At 33.6% G+C, this 12,482-nt stretch overlaps 2 protein-coding genes across 3 annotated transcripts; one reads left to right on the top strand and one right to left on the bottom strand.

Annotated features, from left to right (window-relative positions):
• Window positions 1-2,756: 2,756 nt before the first annotated feature.
• On the bottom strand, window positions 2,757-5,158 carry LOC111473597. Of its 2 annotated transcripts, none has more exons than XM_023119043.1 (4): window positions 4,779-5,158; window positions 3,542-3,900; window positions 3,241-3,310; window positions 2,757-2,988 (listed from the first exon to the last, which is right to left on the bottom strand). In XM_023119043.1, the coding sequence occupies exons 1-4, from the start codon at window positions 5,093-5,095 to the stop codon at window positions 2,772-2,774; spliced, it is 963 nt and encodes a 320-aa protein (XP_022974811.1). In that variant the 5' UTR covers window positions 5,096-5,158; the 3' UTR covers window positions 2,757-2,771. The 2 variants fall into 2 exon arrangements, with proteins under 2 accessions (XP_022974811.1, XP_022974812.1); XM_023119044.1 differs by having other exon boundaries at window positions 2,763-2,948; window positions 4,779-5,157.
• A 4,301-nt stretch (window positions 5,159-9,459) lies between these two features.
• Window positions 9,460-11,236, top strand: LOC111473621. The gene is made up of 4 exons (XM_023119083.1): window positions 9,460-9,534; window positions 10,018-10,547; window positions 10,712-10,851; window positions 11,168-11,236. The coding sequence occupies exons 1-3, from the start codon at window positions 9,489-9,491 to the stop codon at window positions 10,820-10,822; spliced, it is 687 nt and encodes a 228-aa protein (XP_022974851.1). The 5' UTR covers window positions 9,460-9,488; the 3' UTR covers window positions 10,823-10,851; window positions 11,168-11,236.
• The last annotated feature ends 1,246 nt before the right edge of the window (window positions 11,237-12,482 follow it).

Genomic DNA, 12,482 nt, shown 5'->3' on the forward strand with positions numbered 1-12,482 from the left:
TTCTATCCATTCAAACCATTATTACATTAAACTTTATTTCTTTTAGTTTCCCTCAAACACGTGGGAGTAGAATCTCCACGTGTGAGACACGCCCTAAACTTTATTTCTTTTAGTTTCCCTCAAACACGTGGGAGTAGAATCTCCACGTGTGAGACACGCCCATGGACGACGTGTGAGTCACCCTTTTCCCTCCGTTCAGCCCCTATTTGCTTGTTTTTCGTCCCGATTTCAATACTGATTCTATTATTATGTGAATTAGAACCTATCAAGAAAATTTCAGAGTTTTTAGAACCCTCTCCAGCAAGTAATTCGAGCTCGGGAAGACAAACCTATCAAGAAAATTTCAGAGTTTTTAGAACCCTCTCCAGCAAGTAATTCGAGCTCGGGAAGACACGCATCAACCAAGTAAATAGCCATTTAGACTCTCACAAAGTACGGCTTGGAATAAGCATGCATGCTGTCAAATTGATATACCTAGCTAGCACGCCGATCTCACAAAGTACGGCTTGGAATAAGCATGCATGCTGTCAAATTGATATACCTAGCTAGCACGCCGAACCTAGTATATTAGTATGAAAGCTATGGAAATGAATTATTTAAGGAAATCAATGGAATCTAGATATGAACGATTATGAAATCTGTTTAGATTGAGATTGTGATAATGTATGTATGCATGAGGAGGAAGAGAAATTTGTGAAATCTACTCTAGGGGTAAAAATGGACGTTATCTTCCTGTTGAGCATGTTTGTTAATATTGCATGAACTGCTGGGTGTTAACTCCAGTGCATGGTTGCTTGTGTTATCTTTCTTGTTGAATAGGAAAAAACTACGAGCTTAGACTAGGGTGCTTGAGACTAAGTAGGTTAGACAAAACTCTAGAATGAGATACCTCTAGAATACTGTGCATTTAGGCCCGCGAAACGATTACCAACGATCCCAGACCCTAGTACGCCAAACCATGATAGGTTTGTGAGACCTTGTGCGATAATCCTAGAGATGAATGAATCCAAGTCTAAGCCACCAAGATTTTCCTAAGAAAGAACTAGTAGAACACCATGATATCTGTAGACAACTGAGGTAGCTGCTAGACTTGAGCAGTGGGGATAGTGTCGCCAGAACTTCCACTTCCCTCTCTACTCTGATACTGTACCGTCAAGACAAAACCACGATACTGAGATCATTGAGCTAGGCAGAGCCAGACAAGAAAGTGTTACTTATGCCCCAACCTAGTAGTGATAGCAAAAGAGTCTTCCAAAGAATACCCCTGAGTCGTAGAAATCCGTTCCTAAGCGAGGGAGCGTGGAACCACGTAGCGTGACTTAGTAGTTGACCAACAAGCAGGTGATCACAACCCACGATTTTAGTGGAAGTATGGTCCCGTGGGAGGGTTGTCAGCTAACCTTCACAGATAATATTCAAAAAGAGAGTTACTTATTCAGATCCACCATACTATCTCCTCAATTTTATTTGTGAGGTCGCACTCACCTCAGGACACTAATCAACCACTGTACAAGATAGGCAAACCTTCTAAGTTGGAGAAAAAAGAGTTGCAGTTTAGTTCGCACTCCCTAAAACCCCATGACAAGGCCGTGGATACCTATCATTTTAAAAGTAATAATAAAAATTCTAAAACTTCTAAAAAATATATTTTTGAATGTTTATTTGAAATAACTACAAACAATTTTCATTAATATCAATAATAATAGCTTTTTAATTTAATAGTATTAGTTTTAAAACGTTTTAAGACATTTCATAAACAAAATATAAAGTTGAACAATAATTTTAATTATTCACTCGAAATTTTATTTCGAAGCATGTATGCATATTCTTCCCGACCAGATTTACTCGAACCCATTTAATTCAAGTATTTAAAATGAAAAAAATACAAAATATAAACAAGATTTAAAAAGAAAAAAGAAAATTAGGAGATTTTGAAAGTCCATATTTCTAGAAGGGTATCAAATATTTGCTCATGGTAAAAAAAAAAAAAAAAATTAAAAAAAAAAATTAAAAGTATGAGAGAATTATTCCCACGTCTCTCTCTTTAAAAACCTTTCACCAAATGAAAAGAACCAAACTTTGTAAATTCATACCCCTTCCTATTTCCTTAATCCAAACGCCCTATAAATACCCACAAAATAACACGCATATCTTATTCATCATTCTTCCATTTTAATTTCTCCTTTCATCATGTCATCTCTACCACCCCGGCAACGTTACTTTTCTCTTCCACGCCCTACTCCGACCACTGCCTCGTCTCAAATCCCAGCTGCTTCTGCCGCCCCCATCCCGAAGCCTGCAAAATCTAATCACCATCAGCTGAGCAAGGCCATGAACATTAGAGGTGAAAGTGTTGGCGTTGTGATGCGTAGTAATGAATCATGTGAAGGGATGGAAGTAGTGAAGCACATGAAGAAGAAGAAGAAAGGAAGTGAAGGAAATTATGATGATGGAAAGAACAAAATTATGATCATGGCTATGAATGGGAATTTTCAAGGTGTTAATAACTCGCTTTTCTTCAACTCTTCCTTCACTCAGGGTGATGCTGACCTGCATTTTATGATATCTAAACACATTTCGATCTAGAATTATTCATTGCTATAGTAATATTCGAAATGATGTGTTATAGTTGGAAAAATAAAATATCTTGTTCATTTTTCAGCTCGATTAGCACGTTTTGAATACTTTAAGCTGTTTTAGAAGCGTTTTTTCAAATCCAATTAAGGCTAGAAAAAAGTAATGTAAGTATTATTTTGGAGAATTTATAATAGTTAATGGATATGTACCATTATCCATACATTTTCGAGTAAAACATGGGGTAATAAGAAGAGAACACGTGTAAGGTTGTGATTGGGACATGTGTAAGCCAACGAGGGGTGTCCAGCATGTCCAGCATCAGTCTCTAGTGCTCTAGTCCAGCCCATCCTCTTGTAGCCTAGCCCAACAACCTTCCAGCCCAAAACATGCCACGTCAAAACCATGCTCACTCTATGTCCATGAGCCACTAGTAAGCCAAGTTTGTAATCATGAAAGATATGACAAGTATTATGTATGCATGTACGCTCTTGTCATGAAAATGATGGAGTTATATCGGGATACTTCTCCGTTATGATTAGTACGAACAAATACATTATGATATCTATGTACCCCATGATATTATGCAGACTCCTTTCCCTCCATGGTTCCAGCTGCATGAGCATGGCTAATTGAAGGGCAGACTTAGACCACGTATAGGCTCACCTTGTAGAGTCCATGTGTGTATGCGTATGCTGTGGGTAGAGAAATACTGCACATCCAATTTTCGCTCGAACTGGAAATTAGAGTTCAAGAGTTCAAGGCCATGATGAAGAAAGTAAAAGTTCTCTATTTATAATCAAATAAATTACAAGAATATGAAAATAGTAATAATTGGAAAAAACAATAAATGCAAAGATATCCTCAAATATGATATTAGTACTAAATATCTTTAATCATGTGATTACATTTCCCGACTCCAATCATGAGGTTACTCATGGTTTTAAGGAGAGAGCGTGGTGCAAACCCGGGTCATGGTGAGCCAAAGAAGCACCGTAAAGAATAGAATTGTTTACGCCCTGAACATTGCTGTTCAAATAAGTGCTTTCGCCCTTCTTCTCCTTACACCCTTCCTTGTTTTGATCCTTTGCCTTTCTGTTTGATGTTCTTCTAAATGTCTCTTTCTTCTCTATCATATCTCCCCCTTCCCCTTTTAACTCGAAGATTTCCATTACTGCTCCATGATTTTCTCCTGCAATCTTTATTGTATTTGGCTCATGCTTGTGGGATGTCATCGTCGTTTTGCTCGACTCGCCGTGACAATCCGAATCAATCACTTTCTTCATGGCTTTTCCGACCACCGCTTTAGGCTCGGTTTCAGGAGATCTGTGTCAAGAATACAGAGTAAATGACTAAATATGTTAGAGTTTGTCAACTTAATTAAGGTTTTGAATTTAATAATATATAATATAACCGCTTCTCCTCTTCGAGTTTTCCCTTTCGGACTTCTCCATGAGGTTTTTAAAACGCGTATGTCTGGGAAATGTTTCCACTTTTTTTCGTTCTCCACCCCAATTGAGATCTCACAATCCACCCCTTCAGGGCCTAACGTCTTTGTTCTCCACCCGAACTGGTATCTCACGATCCATCCCCTTCAGGGCCCAACGTCCTCACTGGTACTCGTTCCCTTCTCCAATCGATGTGAAACCCACCAAATCCATCCTCTTCGTGGCCCAGAGTCCTTGTTGGCACATTGCATTGTGTCCACCCCCATCGAGGCCTAGCGTCTTTGCTAGCACACTGTTTTGTGTCCACCCTTTGGGGCCCAGCGTCTTTGCTGGCACACTCCTTTGTGTCCACCCGTTTCGAGGTCCAACGTCCTTGCTGGCACACCACTTCATGTCCACCCCTTGGGGTCCAGTGTCTTTGCTGGCACACTACTTTGTGTCCACTCCTTCAGAGCCCAACGTCCTAGCACATTGCCTCGTGTCCACCCTCTTCGAAGCTTAGTAGCACATCTCTCGATATCTAGCTCTAATACCATTCGTAACGGCCAAACACATCGCTAATAGATATTGTCCTTTCGAGACTTTGCCTCAAAGTTTTTAAAACTCCACAAGACAGATTTCTAACTCTTATAAAAAAATCTATCTACATGCAAATTTTGTTTTTTTAATATAAACCACTATTGACGTGCAACCAATGGTCCTTAGCATATAGATGATGACTAACATATAGAAGTGTTTGAGTTTAGTGTATCCAACCTGGGTTGAGTAGTAGGTTTATCCTTAAGGTATTCATCTACAGCCTTCGGTTGTGAGTTGATCACTCCTCCAGCTGAACCTCCATACGATGGAGAAGGAGATGGTGAAGCAACCTTCTTCACAGAGTACATCGGAGAAGCAGCAACGGACTCTCTCTTGGGTGAAAGCGACGGTGAGCGAGCCCGTGGTTCCATCGACGACTCTTTGCTGGTTGAAGGATATGGACCTGAATCTTGTCTTGAATTACTGCCACCATGGATAAAAGGTCGCTTAATGGAAGAAAGACGAAACATGGAGCGACGAAGACGACCCGCCATAGTGAAAATAAAAAGTGTTTGTTTGGTGAAGTTAAACTTAGAGATGTGTGTTTTAGGGTTACTTATAAGCAGAGAGGAAGAGGGTTATGAACCCAAAAAAATATCTTAAAAATATCTTTCTAACTTTTTTTAATATTTTAAAAATGTTTATTAAAATAATTACTCTAAAATTTGCTAAAAGTCTAATATTTATTTTAAAAAATTTTAAAAATGTTTATTAAAATAATTACTCTAAAATTTGCTAAAAGTCTAATATTTATTTTAAAAAAATTTAAAAAATAATTTAGGTTAGCCTTATGGGTATAAATTTTAAAAATTTGGCATTTACCGAGATGTCTTTCTTTTTCTTGAATATAATAATAATAATAATTATTATTATTATTATTTTATTAATAGAAAAATTAACGAATATCAATTTTATGACGTATGAAAAGTATGTTAATAAATTTGAACATTACATAATATATAAATATATAATGTATTTCAAAATATATTTTTGCATATAAAATGAATTAATACAAATATATAAACCATAAAATTTGTAGCTTCAAGGTCAAAATCGGGAATCTGTTTTTTGTAAAGACGAAAATAAAACGTTGGATTTGTTTTATTCCCACATCCATGATTTTATGCTTTTATGCTTTTATGCTTTTATTCTTATTTTCAAAATTAAGAATAAAATTATAAAATCAAATACGAATGAAATCAATTAGAATGGAAATATTATTCTTTTTATTATTTAGTAAGAATACCCAAAATCCAATATAATAATTATTTTAAAACAAAAATTCATATATATATTGTATATTTATTTCTAAATAAATAGAAAAACAATAAGATAATAAGAAATATTATTAATAGAAACATTGGAAATGTATTGTCGAGCAAGGTCTAGATTGAATCGTTTAATAGGTCGAGACAACCAAGTGCTTGGTGGAAAGAGTTGAGTCTTCTAAAAAAAGCCTCTACGTTATAAATCCATCTTAATAAGAGATGATGGACCACATAGGTAACTCAGTAGCTAGCAAGCACGACAGGTCCTTCTCTAGTTTTAAAGTGACTTTATAGTCTCTATGGAAGGGTTTGTCAATTAATAAATGTCATACTAACCACTCAACTCGGGATATCAATCGTTGACTATCGTGGCCATGCAAGTTGACTAGTTATACAACTCCATTCTACATTTTCTTTTTCATGTATTCGTTTTTTGTTGATCAAAGAATGAGAGCGTTCAGAAGCTATGCGGCCATAGAGAACGTGAATTTTGGATCTTTGTGTGGTTTAAAATTGTATCCAATCCCTAGAGAACAAGAACAATACCTATGTATGCATGATTTTGATTTGATTTCAAATTATGCAAAATTTTACCCTTTTTTATTTTTATTTTATTTGATTTTCTTTGATTTAATAGTTTAATGAAAATTAGAAAAAAAAAAAAAACAGAATAAGAATATAAAAAGAAAAGTATGAAAAAAGTAAGTAAAATCCAAAAACAACGAGAGAATAAAGGAGTACAATTATTCCCTGAGGGTTAAATAATATAATCTAATTCGAACGATTTTGGTTTGATTGTACAACCGATTCTAACCTAAGACAAGATATGTCTCTGTTTGCGACTTTGTACATGTGCATCTTGCCTTTACTTAAAAAATGACGTGGCACACGATCTGTGTATTTCGAAAAATTCTCAATAAGTGACCCCATTATAGGAGGTTATGCAAATGCAAATACATATAATCATGCTTTTGGGACCTATCTCTATTCTCTTGGGTGGTCTCTAGTCTTGGATAAATTGGATATGTAGTACTTCCCTACACACAACTCACACGTGCGAGTGTGAACCCCCAAGGGACTTGCTAATCTGTAGCGATGTTCCAAGGTCAGTGGAACTCCTTGGTGTCATGCTCCCTATGAACACCCTCATCATCATACTGTGCCCGTACGTACTCATTGTCTCTGGGGAAGTATCCCTATGCTTATGAGCACCCAACATGCATGAGATTCTTCTAATTTCCATTTATTATCTCTTCTAATACAACCCTCTAGGATATTTATATTGATATCATTTTCATGCTCTTAGAGTTGTGTCCTATGACACTCATCATCATATAGCATGCTTAATATGGAAAACTTCAACATATTAAGACAAACATTATGCAATCAGTCATAATCATCATATTGCCATAAGGTGCATCAAGCATATCAAGTACGTCAATTATCGAAATATATATTTACGCACATCATCATGCATCATAACTCATATATCATCATATACTAATACACGACATCCTATGATCCAACTCCTACATCATCATAAATGGTAACCCATACAATTTCTAATCTATCATATAATAAAGTCATTTACTTGGTTAGCCTTAGCTAAAGTTCTATCTAGCTCCAAATTTGGTTGTTCTCATCCTTCAAATTCGTTCTCACTTACATCGAGCATTCACCTATTTTAAATATAAACTTAATTGACTCAATAAAAAATTGAATTCCATGTTTTCATTGGTTCTACATCGTGTTTGGTAATAAAACTTAAATTTAAAAATAAGTCAATATTATTTCATGGTTATTAGATCATATTCCCATATTTTTATTTCCTAAAGTAAAATCTATTAAGATTATTTGGATTGAAAAAATTTACAACCCTGTTTTACTATTCATATGATATTTATTTTTATTTGAAATAAATTCACGAATGTTTAAGTTCATGACATCGTTTATATATGACTATTTTTAAATGAATGTCCGCACATATTAGGCATGCCATTTCGAACATTTAATTCACCCTGTGAAAGTTTGAATTCATTGTCTAATAAACTAGCGAACCTTTGAAAGTTTGTGTTTTTTTTATAACAGCTTCGAAAGATAATTTTATATCATTGTAATAAATTTTCATGTTATCGAATTTCTTTCGATGGGTGTTCTCCGCTTTAAATTTTCTATGTCAATTCTTGTGTTTCTTTGATTATTAAATTATATATATCTTATAGAAATTTATTTATTTGCTTTATATGAAAATTAAGCATCATTCTAAACCTACTTTTTCGAGATCAACATTCTTACCTTCAATGCAAATATACGTGAAAGTTACATCATTCTAAACCTACTTTTTCGAGATCAACATTCTTACCTTCAATGCAAATATACGTGAAAGTTAGCCCTTGCATGTGCCTTGGGAAAATATGACAAATCAACATTTTGGTGGGGAGGGCGTCCCTCGAATTTATGGCTCTAAATAAATTTTTAAATCTTTATGAAATAACTTTTTTGGATCGAGATCGACTTGACTCTATTAATATTTTGCGTTGTGTTTGCTAACTATTTGGTATTAGTTTGATACTCAAAGAAGCTGGAGTCTAAACTTGAGTATTATATTTATGATTTCAATTGAACTTTGAGGACCAATTTGTAATTGCAGGACGTATGGCCAAATGTTTACCAGAATTTGGGAAGAGAAGAATTGTGGACAGAAAACAAAGAGAGTGACCCAATAAAATTTAGTCTCTGCCACTCTCTTTATTTTTGTCCAAAAACTTTTTTCAGGTTCTTTATATCCTCCAAAACCTTTAATCATGTGCTCTATCATTCATAAAGTTATGAACACATGAACAACAATTATTTCTCCCCTTTTTCGATTCATAATTATAGTCAAAATCATCATTAAAGTCGTTTTAGTATCAATTAAAAAAAAAAATGAAACGAGATCAAATATATAAACTTAGGTTTAAAATGAATAATACCATGGAAATCAATTAGAATAATATAGAAAAGACAACTCGTTCGGTTCGTTATACTCGGTGTCACTCTGGTGCAGTGGACGACGACAACATTAAAGAGAAGGATCAAAGGCTTTCCTTTTCTTTTTCCCTTTGGTTGTTAGGGATAGAATTAGCTTTTTTGTGTACAATAATAAAAAATGCATTCCAAAGTTGAGGAGTCAACCAAAATGATGCAAAAATGGTGGGGTTTAGGGTTTTGCAAAGCAAACTAGGTAAACTTTTTTTTTTTTTTTCATTTATCTTTTGTTGTTCTATTTATGTTTACCAATTTCGGACTTTATGGGTCATTATGGGCCCTTTAGGTTGATGGCTATATGTAAAATAAATCAAAGTGAACAATATCTGCTATCGATGGGTTTGAGTTGTTAGAGGATACTATCTTCATAAACCAACACAAATCTTTTTAGCATGTTTTTTCCTCATTCATGTGATTCTTAAGATTACTCTCACTTGAATGTGGTTTCGGTTCATTCATTTTGTATGGATAAACTCTATATAAGAGAGCATGGAGTGAGCCACTCCTACTGTTTCATGGCTATATATATAGCTCATTCACACCACTTTTGATACCCATTCTAACTCGGTTTGATTTCACCTCTCTCACAGCCATGTTCAACTGGGTTCACTCCAACTTCCACTACACCCCTCTTAAAGGTTTGATTTTCTTTTTTTCATACTAATTTTCATAGGATTAGAACCCAAACTAAACTTGAATCACTGTCAAATCATTTTGTCATTTTTAAAATTGTGTTAAGAGTTTCTTAACGTATGCAATGAATCCAACCAAATAATATAAATCTTAACCTGACTAGGAGGGTTCATAGGTTGAGTTAAGTTGGTAAAGACATTTTTTAGACCCAACCTAATGAATTGAATGGTAAAATTTTCAACCAAAACTAACCTTATTAAATAACTAACCCAATTCAACTTAACCAAAAAAAAAAAAAAATTGAGTTGGGTTGGTTCGTGGGGTTGAAAATTAAAAATAAATTTAGTTTTAGTATAAGTTTCTAACTCAATTCAATTCAAATAGTACTGGTTGCTTTGGGTTGATCGAATTTTACCTCTAAACCCGACTCAATCTAACTCGAGTAATACATTCCTATTACAACAATGAATTTTTCTCTAAATTGTTAGCTTGGAGAAAGAAAAGTGAATCTTTGAAAAAGGAGGCCAAAAGGCAAGGATTAGCAAAGCAAATGGATGAGATGGTTGATATTCTTGATGATTGGAGGATCAATGGCCGTCGTCTTACCATTTTCTTCATGGGGTTTGACAAATCATCAAAATCCAGAAATTATAAACCCCAATATTTCAATTTGAAGGAGGTAAAGAGAGACAAAATTGTTGAGGACGACGACGACGACGACGACGACAACGACGGCTTGAGCCTGTTAATGGCGACGACGTTCCCCAACAACTTCGACGACAATGGTGAGTTTTGTACCGAATTCGACAAGTCCCGAGTCGTTGTGGCCATCGAGCGATATATCGCTCAAAGACTCCGCCGGAGAGTGACGTTGGCGGATCTGCTCATGGCGGATGCCGATGGGAAGCCGAAGCTAGATTTGAAGGAGAATTTGCCTGAAATTGTGACGGCCAACAGCTCCTGCTTCGCCAAAAAGCCGGAGATGGAGGCAGATTTACCTTTGACAAATCTCCAAAAAGTAAGTCATTTACAATAAATAATATTTATTATTATAGTTGATTGTCTGTCTCAATTTTTATTTAAAATTTTAAAAAATTTATACTATAATGAAATAAATTCGTGGTAATTCAACTCAAACTCTAATCCATTTGATTGTTTTTCTTCTAATTCTTATGAAATAAGCTAATGAGGAAGATGACGAGGAGAAAGATTCCTACCGAGCTCGACAATGAGAAAATGCTTCGAGAAAAAAAGATTAACCATGGATCACAAACTAAATGGAAAGGACTTTGAACAACCAACCTCTCATCTTCGATTCCAAGGTATAATTAAGTATATTCAAATTCAGCGTTCATTTCGTAATATTTTTCATTTTTTCGATTTTTTTTAATAAAATTTTTTTTAGGGTTTATTGGTTTATCTCGTCTGAGTCTCATGTTATTTAAATATCAAAATGTTCGGTCGAATTTAAAAATTAAATTTAAAGAGGTAGAAAATAATATGAAAAAGAAAATTATATATATAAAACAAAAACTGCAAATAAATTTAAGAATTTTAAATAATCCTCCTTAAATAAAAATTAATTTGAAGAATATTCATTTCAATATTTAATATCTTGACTTTCTTTTTTGGTTGCAGCTGCTTCTCCTTGAGATCCCATCAATGGAGTTCCTCTTTTTTTTTTTTTTTTTTTTTTTTTTTTTTTTTTTTNCCATGTTTTCACTTCTCTTAAGCTTTGTCGTATCTCTTTTTATTATTATAATAATTATTATTGTGGATTATCTAAGAGGATCCTGTCTAATTTTTTAATGGCTTTAAAATTATCTTCTAAAATTTATTTTAAATTTTAAAATAAATAAATAAATAAATATATATTGTATAAGCTAACTAGCAAATATATTATTATTATAGTATAATAAATATAAAGTAGGAAGATTCCGATCTAGAACATTAAATAAATAAATTATTATTATTTTATTAGTACATAAATATAAAACATAAAGATTTAGATCTATTTATTTAATGATTACATACAAATAATTCTAAAATTTTAAGCTATGCTTATTAGACAACTTCATGTATTAAACATATTAATCAATCACAAATCACAAATTTAATAATGATTGATGAATTAAAGTGATATATATATATATATATATATATTAAAGGCAAATTTCAAGTCAATTCTTTTAACCTTCCCATAAAGAAAAAATAATACAATTAAAAATATTAAAATATAAAAGATTCGAATAAAGACAAAAATTGAAAAAAAAAATGTCCCAATATTTGGGAATAAAACAAAAGGTTGGTTTATTTTTTTAAAAAAATATTTATATTGTTAAAAAGTCGTAGATTGTGTTTAAAATATATATATAAACCAACCACGTGCTGCACGTCCTAACGACACGTGTCCTAAACGACAAATTATATTTTCTTAAATGCCCCTTTATACTATTGCCTTATCAAAACTACCCTTATAAAGTATACTATTATTCAATAATTTCGATTAATTTAAAATCCAAGACATTATTGATGCTTGCTTGGAAATAGCTTCAATTGTAGGGGTATATATGAAAATAACCTTAGGTATATGATCGAACATTTATCGAGTTAGATTAGAAGTGAAGTTTAAGAGGTAATACAACGTAAATCTCTATGGTTCTTAATCTTTTTTTTTTTTTTTTTTTTTTTTTTTTTTAAAGNATGCTCCAACATTTTATTATGTCGTCACCTGTACATAAATCGTCGTATAAACTTGTGATTGTCTTGTATATGTTCATGCAATCAATCAATCATGGGTTTTGTGTGGCCTATCTTGAGTGAGTTCATGTGTAGTTGGCTTAAAGCTCGCGATTTCCAACAACAAAGTTTCTCGATCTTTCTCTTTTTTTCATGAACGCAATCAACTTAACTAGCTTCATCCTCATCTTCTTCTTTAAAGGATCAACGATCA

This window comes from Cucurbita maxima, unplaced genomic scaffold (genome assembly GCF_002738345.1).
Source record: "Cucurbita maxima cultivar Rimu unplaced genomic scaffold, Cmax_1.0 Cma_Scf00134, whole genome shotgun sequence".
Classification (NCBI taxonomy): Eukaryota; Viridiplantae; Streptophyta; class Magnoliopsida; order Cucurbitales; family Cucurbitaceae; genus Cucurbita; species Cucurbita maxima.

Bases quoted from the DNA above. Each gene is read 5' to 3' on its own strand.
- LOC111473621 (XM_023119083.1), top strand. From the start codon at position 9,489: ATGTTCAACTGGGTTCACTCCAACTTCCACTACACCCCTCTTAAAG. The intron at 9,535-10,017 runs GTTTGATTTTCT...CTAAATTGTTAG, and splicing joins CCACTACACCCCTCTTAAAG to CTTGGAGAAAGAAAAGTGAA. The intron at 10,548-10,711 runs GTAAGTCATTTA...TTATGAAATAAG, and splicing joins CTTTGACAAATCTCCAAAAA to CTAATGAGGAAGATGACGAG.
- LOC111473597 (XM_023119043.1), bottom strand. From the start codon at position 5,095: ATGGCGGGTCGTCTTCGTCGCTCCATGTTTCGTCTTTCTTCCATTAAG. The intron at 3,901-4,778 runs GTTGGATACACT...TTCTTGACACAG, and splicing joins AAACCTACTACTCAACCCAG to ATCTCCTGAAACCGAGCCTA. The intron at 3,311-3,541 runs GTTTGCACCACG...TCTAATTTCCAG, and splicing joins TTTGGCTCACCATGACCCGG to TTCGAGCGAAAATTGGATGT.